The 11,740-nt window shown below is 42.4% G+C and overlaps 1 protein-coding gene across 8 annotated transcripts; it reads left to right on the plus strand.

Annotated features, from left to right (window-relative positions):
* The first annotated feature begins 389 nt into the window (after positions 1–389).
* Positions 390–10,155, plus strand: LOC109900779 (zinc finger protein 512). Of its 8 annotated transcripts, none has more exons than XM_020496588.2 (15): positions 444–514; positions 1,254–1,378; positions 1,639–1,694; positions 1,959–2,032; positions 2,254–2,573; positions 2,670–3,326; positions 3,561–3,685; positions 3,773–3,859; positions 3,938–4,036; positions 5,726–5,893; positions 7,418–7,612; positions 7,726–7,827; positions 7,946–8,008; positions 8,199–8,297; positions 8,460–10,155. In XM_020496588.2, the coding sequence occupies exons 2-15, from the start codon at positions 1,267–1,269 to the stop codon at positions 8,892–8,894; spliced, it is 2,592 nt and encodes an 863-aa protein (XP_020352177.1). In that variant the 5' UTR covers positions 444–514; positions 1,254–1,266; the 3' UTR covers positions 8,895–10,155. The 8 variants fall into 8 exon arrangements, with proteins under 8 accessions (XP_031693097.1, XP_020352177.1, XP_020352175.1 ...); XM_020496586.2 differs by having other exon boundaries at positions 469–1,012; XM_020496587.2 differs by having other exon boundaries at positions 482–1,073.
* Positions 10,156–11,740: the final 1,585 nt, after the last annotated feature.

Consider the following 11,740-nt stretch of genomic DNA (forward strand, 5'->3'; position numbering starts at 1 on the left):
TCATTGAAAATAAGAATTTGTTCTTAACTGACTTGCCTGGTTAAATAAAGGTAAAATAAAATAAATAAAGCCTGTCTGCACCAGTCTCACCTATAAGGTCTTCAATAGTTACCACAGCCACAAAGTCATAAACACCGCCTATTTCTATAATTTATCTTCTTAAAATGTGATTTTAAACCTAACCCTAACTTTAAACCTAACCTTGACCACACTGCTAACCTTATGCCTAACCCTAGCCTTAAATTAAGACCAAAAAACGAATTTTTTTTTATTTTTATTTTTTTGCCTACATCCAGCTGGATCAGGTAGAGTACTACTAGGAGGCGGAGCCATCGTAAGGTAATATGAAGACATAACTGATCTGGAATCTGTTTTGCGTTCTGCTCAACAAAACCTGTTCGTACTGGATGGCTGTAAGTAACCGCCCCTTTTACAGTCGTGGTGAATGAGATAGGAATCTCATTTGTTGTCTCCACAAAGAGGGCGTTTCGGGAATGAAGTAATCTCAAAGAGGGTATGCAATATGGATAATTGATACTATAGGTTTTGTCGGAGCATTATTTTTAATTAGATATCCTCTTGAAAATTTCAGCATGGCCATTTGATGGTCTTTCTATTCAAATAACCGAATCCAACGAGTGGTTAGGCGGATCGTTGTCGGGAGGAAATGACAGAGGGTGACTAAAACAGGAAGGAATGGCAGCTAACCTTGCTAAGGAGTGTGCGGTACGGGTAGACGTTTCACAATGTAACGTTAAGTGTATCAAACAATTAAATTAGTAGGTGGCTACATTGTAGCCAAGTTGTTTGAGCGCGTGTAGTGCAACGGTTAGAACGTTTACGTTATATCAGCATCCAGAGTGTAGATTTGCTGCAACGTCACTGCAAAGCAAGCGTTCCCCTTTTTTGTGTGGCTATTCGTGGAAAATTATGGTGGCTGTGGCTCTAGAAACACTGCTACTGCAACACTGCTCGAGTAAGGTACACTACTGCACTGAACAAAACAGAACCAGTGAGTTCATATTAGGCCTACCTTTTCTATTCACACGGGCTCATCCTGCGTTTACATAAGGGTTGGTATGCCACGTGATTCTTCTTAATGTGGACATCAAATTACTAACAAAATAAATGTTCCCCAGACTAAATAATATTAAAGCCCTTTTATCAATTATGTGACAGTGATGATGTCTATTGATGGACTATGTCATAGAATAATTCAGGCCTGGTGTTGTTTTGCAATACTGATTGGTCAGGTCAGCTGCAATCATGGATCATCATCAACTTCATCATCACACACAAGGAAGCATGTCACCATCATATGTTCCAAGGAAGAGGAAGGCTTCACAACCAAAACAAAAAAGTGGTGTTCCACTACCAGGTAAATGTCACTAAACCGTCACTGTCACTAGATGATTGACAAATTGTCAGTTTACTCAGCAAACTTTAGAGTACTGATAAATTACATTATGTCCAAATTTGTATCTGGCCAGTTGCAATTGCAGATGTCTTGAATCATCATTATGATTCATGTTTGGTCTCCATTTCTGTATTTCATGCAGAATGTCTTGGAAACGCTCCTTCACTAGTGTTTTGTAAGGAAAGAGATTAACTAATGAAAATGTGACCATAATCCAACAGCTATCCAGAAGATGCCAGATATGAGTGTGATGAGCATGATTGGTGTTCCACCTAAGGTAAGAATAAATACATAGTAACAGTCTTTTCTTTCAGTTCTACTTGGCCATTATGAGTGTTCCTACTAAAGCATGGGTGCACTATTCCAGTCCTCAACATGAAAACTAAAATAACAACCATCATGAGGATCTAGAAATGATTTAGCATTAAGCACTTCTACATCACCAATATGATGGTCCTTAGTGCAGTGTTCACAATAAACCTTGTAAGATCCTGTGGGACACTGGATCTCTTCTTTACAGTTCTGTACTTGAATATTATAGAATGATGACCCCCATGCCCAGGCGACCCAAAAGATGAAAAGATCATATGGCAGAAGAAGGTCAATGGGCCCACTGTGAGTTTCCTTTATTTTAATTGCCGATTGCTGTATGTTTTCCTTCCCATCACTGACTCCTACCTGTCCAATATTCTCAGATCTCCACAAGTTCAAAGTGTGTAGGTGATAGAGGCATTTGATCTGGGAAATAGTCGATGCTTGTGCACAGTTTTCTCTGTGCAAAAGCTGACCAGAGTAGTTGTTGTTATGTGAGTTTGGTGCTGTGTGTCACTGTCTAGGTATGAGGATCTGCAGAATGTCTCTCTGGGTTCTGGTGTGGAGGATTCAACCAGCGAGACGTCCTGCTGCTCCGTGGTGTCTTCCAGCCTGGCTGTAGCCAACGGTGAGCTGCCTCCTCCTCCACCACTCTCTGCCAGACTGCCTCACAAGCTGGTGGCTAAAGACTGCTGGCCCAACCAGGCCCCAGACACAAGCAGAGCCCAGGGCCGGGGTCAGGAACCACACCTGCCCTCCGATTTTGCGATTAAGAAAATGCGGAGAGTGGAGGTGGACAACAGCACACCTGCTATAAATTTCCCTCAAGAAGTGAGACAGTCAGGTAGTTATGTTGCAACCATCACTTTGTCTTCTGACCCTTTCTCTTATAAACAGGTATTCAAGTTTTAGTTCATGTTAAATGTTTCTTTTGATGCAGTTCCAGTTCCTGTTGGAGGTGGGCATGTTCATAGCCATGTCCATAGCGGTCACTCAGTGGGAGGTGGGCATAGCAATGTCTACAGCGGTCACTTGGTAGGAGGTGGACATGCCCATAACCATGTCGACAGCGGTCACTTGGTAGGAGGTGGACATGCCCATAACCATGTCGACAGCGGTCACTTGGTAGGAGGTGGACATGCCCATAGCCATGTCGACAGCGGTCACTTGGTAGGAGGTAGACATGCCCATAACCATGTCGACAGCGGTCACTTGGTAGGAGGTGGACATGCCCATAGCCATGTCGACAGCGGTCACTTGGTAGGAGGTGGACATGACCATAGCCATTTTGACAGCGGTCCATCGGTTTGTGGTCGGCATGTCCATAGCCATTTTGACAGCAGTCACTTGGTAGGAGGTGGACATGTCCAAAGCGGTCACTTGCTTGGAGGTGGGCATCTCCAGAGCAGTTACCCTATTGGAGGTGAACTTGTCCAGAGCAGTTACTCTGTTGTAGGTGGACATGTTCATAGAAGTCACACTATTGGAGGTGTGACTATCCAGAGCAGTCACAGTCACCAAGCAGAGCCTACCGAGGAAGAGAAATCTAAAGTCTTCACCTTCACAACCAAGAAGGAACCCCCAGTCTACCCCCCAGGTGAGAGGACTCCCCAGGTGAAAGGATTAGCAAATAAAATATCACCATAGATTCAATCCCTGGCAACACTTTACATTAGTTCATCCTATACCTGTGTAATAACAAACATTTTTAGGAACCATGTTGTATTAACAATGTTACGTAATACTTTGGTAATTGCATTGTAATGGTAGGTATGGTTCCTTATTCCACTTGTACAATAACAAAAAACACTCCACTTCCTGTGTGGAACAGGAAGTCAAGAAGAAAGGTGGCAGCTGATGATCCTGGGCAAAGGCCGAGTCACGTGCCCCAAGTGTAAAAGTGTGAGCAGGAAGACTGTGGATGGCCTGAAGAAACATATGGAGAGCTGCCGATTGGTGTGTGTCGTACTTACAATAACAGCCTCCCATGTTGCACTTGGTTCAACTGAATCTCAAAAAACAAAACTAATGTGTTCCTTGTAGAATCCCTTCACGTGTCAGCAATGCGGGAAACAACTGAAGTCTTCCACGGGAATGAAGTACCACATCATGGCAGACCACAATAACCTGGTAAGGCCATTCTCCCATCTGATGCTGGTTTTGGTGTGTTCCATGTTGACATTGGTGTTAACTGTCTTGTTTTTCCAGCCCTCACCAGATGACATAAATGGCCTGGATGACCAGTCCATGAAGGAACAATTGAGGAAGGTGCTGAAAAGGATGGGAAAATTAAAATGCTCGAAAGAGGTATGATTCCTTGATGGTGTCTGTATCTGAAATTCCAGTACAGATGTCACATTAACCATTGTTGGTAGTCTCCCTAGGCAGTCTGGTTGCCTCTCACATTAACAATGTTCTGACATACAGTACCAGTCAAAAGTTTGGATACACCTACTAATTCAAGGTTTTTTTCTTTATCTTTACTATTTTCTACATTGTAGAATAATAGTGAAGACATTACATCTATGTAATAACACATATGGAATCATTTAGTTACCAAAAAAGTGTTACACAAATATATTTTCTTGATGACAGCTTTGCACTCTCTTGGCATTCTCTCAACCAGCTTCACCTGGAATGCTTTTCCAACAATCTTGAAGGAGTTCCCACATATACTGAGCACTTGTTGGCTACTTTTCCTTCACTCTGCGTTCCAACTCATCCCTAACCATCTCAATTGGGTTGAGTTCGGGTGATTGTGGAGGCCAGGTCATCCGATGCAGGACTCCATCACTCTCCTTCTTGGTCAAATAGCCCTTACACAGCCTAGAGGTGTGTTTGGTCATTGCCCTGTTGAAACACAAATGATAGTCCCACTAAGCGCAAACCAGATAGGATGGCATATCGCTGCAGAAGGCTGTGGTAGCCATGCTGGTTAAGTGTGCCTTGAATTCTAAATAAATCACAGATAGTGTCATGAGCAAAGCACCGTCACACCTCCTCCTCCAAGCTTCATGATGGGAACAACGTATGCGGAGATCATCTGTTCACCTACTCTGCGTCTCACAAAGACATGCCGGTTGCAACCAAAAATCTCAAATTTGTACTCGTCAGACCAAAGGACAGATTTCCACCGGTCTAATGTCCATTACTCGTGTTTCTAGGCCCAAGCAAGTCTTCTTCTTATTGGTGTCCTTTAGTGGTGGTTTCTACGCGGCAATTCGAAGGCCTGATTCACACAGTCTCCTCTGAACAGTTGATGTTGAGATGTGTCTGTTGAACTCTGTGAAGCATTTATTTGGATGGCAATTTCTGAGGCTGGTAACTCTAATGAACTTACCCTCTGCAGCAGAGGTAACTATGGGTCTTCCTTTCCTGTGGCGGTCCTCGTGAGAGCCAGTTTCATCATAGCGCTTGATGGTTTTTGTGACTGCACTTTTCCACATTAACTGACCTTTATTTCTTAAAGTAATGATGGACTGTTGTTTCTCTTTGCTTATTTGAGCTTGCCATAACATGGACTTGGTCTTTTACCAAAATAGGGTTATCTTCTGTATACACCCCTACCTTGTCACAACACAACAGATTGGCGCAAAAGCATTAAGTTAACTTTTTAACAAGGCACACCTGTTTTAATTGAATTGCACTCCAGGTGACTTCCTCATGAAGCTGGTTGAGAGAATGCCAAGTGTGTGCAAAACTGTCATCAAAGCAAAGTGTGGCTACTTTGAAGAATCTAATATACAAAATATATTTTTATTTGTTCAACACTTTTGTTTGGTTGCCACATGATTCCATATGTGTTATTTCATAGTTTTTATGTCTTCACTTTTATTCTACAATGTAGAAAATAGTAAAAATAAGGAAGAACCCTAGAATGAGTAGGTGTGTCCAAACTTTTGACTGGTGCTGTAGGTCTGGGATTTCATAGTCTACATCGTTGGCACATGGGAACTATAGATATGTTTCACTCTAAAGGACTGTGTTACATTACAGGGCTGCACTGGTAGTTTCACCAGCATCATGGGTTACCTGTACCACATGAAGAAATGTGGGAAAGAGGAGTCTGAGCTGGAGAAGCTGCTTCTCAACTGCCAACACTGTGGCAAGGTCTACAAGTCCAAGGCAGGCCTGGAGTACCACCTCAAGTCGGAGCACGCACCAGTGAGTTCGCTATATTGCACTGCCTTTACAACAGGGATCTTCAACTAGATTCAGGGGTGGGGGGAGGGGGCACAAAATTGCAAATCATTTGAAGACCGCAAATTGACCACAATAATTACAAAACGGATATAATATTTGAATAAAACAATCATTTTAAACCTTGCATACATTTGTATATGATCACATCTCTCTATTTTGCGTGGGAATACTTGGGAGCAGATTTCCAAAATTATAATCAATTGGAGCTGATTTTCTGGTGTTTTTACGGTCTTTTATTTATTTTATTTTACCTTTTATTTATACAGGTTTTTTCTCGTTGAGATAAAATCTCTTTTCCAAGAGAGACCTGGTCCAATAGCAGCAGAGGGAACAACGCTTCAGACAAAACAACTTACTTACAACATACACTAACACAACATGAAACAAAACTATAAACGCACATACAGTACAACAATTACATCTTACATTAAAAACACAAACATCTTGATCGATATAAACATCGATCAAGTGTTTAAACTCCACCAACGAAACTAGATCATCACATTTTAAAATATTCAGGAGAGGATTCTAGGACCACGGTGCTAAGTAACTAAAACTATTTCTACCATGACCTGTTCTAATTTTTGGTACTGTTAGAAGCAAATCAGAATGGGACCATCATTTATATTTATTTTCTGACCTGACTAAACTTTCATTTTACCCAATAAGGCCTTACAAATCAGTGTATACCAGTGTCTAAGCCTATGCAAGGTCAATGACGACCAGCCAACAGCGCTGTAGAGATCACACTGATGTGTTAGACGTTTCTGATTTGTAATGAACCTGAGGGCTGCATAATACACTGAATCAAGTGCACTCAGGGTAGTGGCTAAGGCCTGCATATATATATATATATATATATATATATATAACTCAAATCTAAAACCGACCGTAATGTACATTGTACCAGCTCCTTCCTGGCCTCAAAAGAAAAACAAGCCTTATGCCGGTAATAAAATCCTATTTTCAGCTTGAGCTTCCTTATCAAGTTCTCTACATGCACAGTGAAGCTCAGCTTATCATCAACCCACACACCCAAATATTTGTACACTTTAACTTGCTCTATAGTATGTCCAGCCAATGTAGCAATGACATGATTTGTAACATGCCTGGCATTTATGTCCAACAATCCAGAACTTGGTGGGGGTCAAATATAACCACCTGTGCGCCAAATTCGTCCTGGGAGCTACCAGTTGGGGAATCCTGTTTTACACTATACACTTGTCCACTAACTAATAAGACAGTCTTTCAAGGTTACAATTCACTGGGTGACATTCCATCGCACAACATGCCATTGTGCTCACAATCTGTAGCAGTTACATTCTGGCAACTTCAATGTCACAAACATTTCTCAGTATATCCATCCACCCATTTCCCTGAGCACCCCATTCCTTGGTCTCTCTTTTAGCTAATTTCTCCTCTCTAAATTATTTGAGCTTCTCTTGAATGGGTGATGATAGACAGCTGTCTCCCTCTCCCCCACAGGTGCCTCAGAATGCAGAGGAGGAGGAGGTGAAGGCTCAGAGAGAGCCCAACCCTGAGAGGACACCCAGCGGCCGGGTCAAACGCATGTCAGCCCAGGTGGCCTTTTTCCACCTACAGGAGATTGCTAATGACGAGCTGGCCAAGGAGTGGCCCAAGAGGAAGGTCATCGGAGACCTTGTCCCAGACGATAAGAAGGTGAGGACACTTTAACACTAAGATAGTCCTAGATGTGTGCTCATGTACTGTATCTATTCCTGTGGGTACATTGACCTCCAGATGTACCATTCTTTTTCTGTTGGGTTCCACAGCTGAGATATGCCCGGCCAGGGCTGCCTGCCTTCAGTCAGGAGGTCCTTCGGAAGTGGAAAAACGAAGTGAAGCTGCAAAAAAAAGTTCTGTGCCCAAACCTGGTACGACCCATCATTTTTTTAAATGATCTTTTATCCCATATTGCGTATAGTTGAGATGTTGCTCACTGTACTATACTTGTGTTATAATGTGACTAGGAAACTTTCTGGTTTCCCTCAGGGCTGCAGCTCGGTCTACACCAGTGTGTCTGGACTGAAGGCTCACCTTGGGCTCTGTGGAAGGGTATGGAATAGATTTACTCTCACTGCTCTGCTGTCTTTCACTTCCAAGTACTGCAACGTATCCAGAAGACAGGGAAAGTTATTCAGCTGAAACTGAGTCAATTCTTCAGCATAAAAATCTGATGTATGCACAGGAATTAAATCCATTATTAAGCATCTATATCAATCAAATCTTTTCTCTCATTATGCAGGGGGACTTTGAAGCAGGGAAATACAAATGCCTAATCTGTAAGAAAGAGTTCAACTCGGAGAGTGGGGTGAAGTACCACATCAATTCTGTCCACTCCCAGGTCAGAAATGTATTTGTTTTAGACTTTTAACCTCCATGATGACCTACTGTATCAAATTAATGTATAATGTTTTGCCATATGAATAAAGTACTGCAAAAATTCATGTTGTAGTGCTTTTTGGTGGCATACTATACTAATTTCCTTTGTCCTGTGTTTTCTTAGGACTGGTTTGTGGTGACCTCAAAATCCAAGAACTTTGATAAGGTCCTAAAGACCAAGCCCAAGGTGCACAGCACTGTGAATGACCCCACTGACCAGCTCCAGCAGCAGACCCTCCATGTCTTCACCCCCATCCTAGAGCCCTGGCAGGACATGCAGATGGGACCCCCACCAGCGGTGCCCGAGTCAGCCTTGCAGGTCAACCCTGAGGCAGCAGAGGGGAAGAGGAGGGGGAAGGGGAGAGGGAAGGAGAAGGACTGCTATGACTTCACTGGCAGTGATCATTCCAGCAGTAGCAGCAGTGGCAGCTCCAGCAGCGGATCAGAGACAGAGGAGCCTGAGGGCCAGAGACACAACGTTGACCAATGGGCACTGCAGAGACCCAGTATCATCGAGACCCACCCTGAAGCTGCCAAGCGACCCAGAAGCAACCTCTAGTTCGGTTTGATCACCTGACTTCAGATCAGGGGTCCGTTCAGGAGGGTGCAACGTTACAGAACGTTAAAATAGAAATGCATTGGTCCTGGGATGTGTAGTCTGTGTTTCAACTGTAACTATGAGATCATCTTAGCCAACTTTTAATGTGTCTTATTTTAATAAGATTTATAACTTTTTTGTTTTCTGACATGTTTACTTAGACTTTTTTTACCCCCTATTATCGGTAGACTTGTGTTCCTCTACAGATTGTGCCTAGTGTATGGATTTATTATTTCATACAACTCCTTATTATAACTGAACTGTTATCAGACCTCTTTTTACAATGGATATTTAACCATAGCATGTGGTGTTAATGTAGCCTGCATTTTATTTCATGGACTGTGAAATGTTAAGGCAGGATGAATTTGAAATACGGTGGTTGTCGGTTATAGTTGTCGGTTATAGTTGTCCGTGATGTGTTAACGCTGCATTGTTTGTGGATGTACAGGCCAGATGGAAATAGGTGCATTTGTCATTTTATTTACTCCCTTTGTGCCCCTCTGCTGTAAGATTGTATTTAGTTTATTCTTCTCCTGTTGAGATTTGTCAGTGCGCTTATGTTTAAGGTTTTGAATAGATTCATCTGTTTTACTTAGTTTTGAATAATGAAGCTGCCCTTAATTTTTTTAACGATCCCTAACACATTGATTGTTAACAATTGGGTTTCCCTATTTGATGGCTTAGAAAATGTTACAAAGACAACCAATGTCTTTCAGATCAAAGATTCTGCTTGCGTCCGTGATACCTGTAACAGAAACGGGCATAGTGCATGCACTTTTATATTGACTGAAATGAACTGCTCAGTCTAATCATAGGCATATTCCCATAACCCAACCTTGTGAAAGTTGACAAGCGTGCCATCATTTTTGTTTGGCATTAGACACTTCTTCTTGAGATGACTTGTGTTCTGTGTTTAATGAACCAACTGTTGTTAGTCAAATGAAAGGGAACACACTTCAATTCACCATTTGTGTACATTTGTATTAATGGAAAAACTATTAATTCAAGATTAGAAAACTGCATTATACATTTTTTTAGAAGTACTGTAATGTACTCATTTTTTTAACTACCAGCAGTGTTAGCTATATCAACAGGTGAAATAAAAATATTTACATAATTGTACTAATTTTCAATTCTCATTTTGCCATTGTTTACACAGTAAACAAACTGTATTCTACAAATAACTGCAGGTGTTAAATTAAAGATAAGTGATGCGTCGCCTGAACAAGCTCTGGTTCTATTCACTTCAGTACTTTGGCCTCCACCTGTGGCAGAAATGTGTGTCACAGCCATGCAGTGAGGCAATATATTACTGAACAAAAATATAAACAAAAATGTGAGGTGTTGGTTTCATGAGCTGACATAAAAGATCCCAGAAATGTTCCATTCCAATTTTTTGCACAATTATGTTTACATCCCTGTTAGTGAGCATTTCTCCTTTGCCAAGATGATCCATCCACCAGACAGGTGTGACATATCAAGAAGCTGCTTAAACTGCATGATCATTACACAGGTGCAGCTTGTGCTGGGGGCAATAAAAGGCCACTCAAAAATGTACAGTTTTGTCACACACAATGCTACAGATGTCTCAAATTTTGAGGCAGTGTGCAATTGGCATGCTGATTGCAGGAATGTCAAACAGAGCTGTTGCCAGATAATTTAATGTTAATTTCTCTACCACCAACATCATTTTAGAGAATTTGGCAGTACATTCAACTGGTCTCACAACCGCAAACCACGTGTAGCCACACCAGCCCAGGATCTTCACACCTGGCTTCTTTACCTGCGGGATCGTTTGAGGAGGGGTGGGAGTATTTCTGTCTGTAATAAAGCCCTTTTATGGGGAAAACTAATTCTGATTGGCTCCCATGGCTTCTCCCCAGCCCAGTCATGTGAAATCCATAGATAAGGGCCTAATCAAAGTTGCTGTCGGCAGCAAATGGGACTTGAAAGAAGGTGTTATCGGTAACTATAATTTGTAAATTATGTGACTATGGCTCTGTAATTTAACCATATTTGTCACGAGCGTAGGGAATCGAACCGGGAGTTAGTGAATAGGCGCGAGTCAACTGGGGAACGATAACACTGGACACTTCCTACAAAAACTTGCTGTAGCAAGTATGTAAGTGTACATTTTTTTGTTATACCATAAAAATCCAGTTCGCCAGGTTTGTTAGCTATAAGTCTAAATGTTTCAGTTTTTACGACTGATAACGTTATTTGATTTATCGATTGTGAATCGATCAATTAAGCGATGCAAATCGGTCAGTGCCCCTTGCTTCCAAGTGGAGGTACGCTAGCTAACTACATACATTTGCCCTCCGGTCACCTGCCAAAGATGAGTGATGTAAACTAGCCAATAGCCATAGTTAGTAAGCAACCCAGCTAGCAATGAGGAATCGGCCCAGAAGCGGCCCTCTTCAGGGGGCGGAACTGATTGAATCAGGCCGGAATCGGGTGTTGAACTCGGCCCGGAATCAAAATGAATGACTGCCGAGCATCGGCCCCAGAATTATGCATACAAATTATACCCATCCACCAACAACAAAAAATGTTATGTCGGAGGAAACACCATACAACTGGTGACCGTGTCAGCGTGCATGCGCCTGGCCCGCCACAGGAGTCAATACAGCGCGATGGGACAAGGACATCCCGGCCGGCCAAACCATCCCCTAACTCGGACGTCGCTGGACCAATTGTGCGTCGACTCATGGGTGTCCCAGGAGCTGCCGGCACGAGTATCGACCTAGCATATGAAGCAACATGTAGTGTCTTAGACTGCTGCACCACTCCGGAGGCTCCATCCA

Source organism: Oncorhynchus kisutch, linkage group LG12, assembly GCF_002021735.2.
Source record: "Oncorhynchus kisutch isolate 150728-3 linkage group LG12, Okis_V2, whole genome shotgun sequence".
In the NCBI taxonomy this organism is placed as follows: domain Eukaryota; kingdom Metazoa; phylum Chordata; class Actinopteri; order Salmoniformes; family Salmonidae; genus Oncorhynchus; species Oncorhynchus kisutch.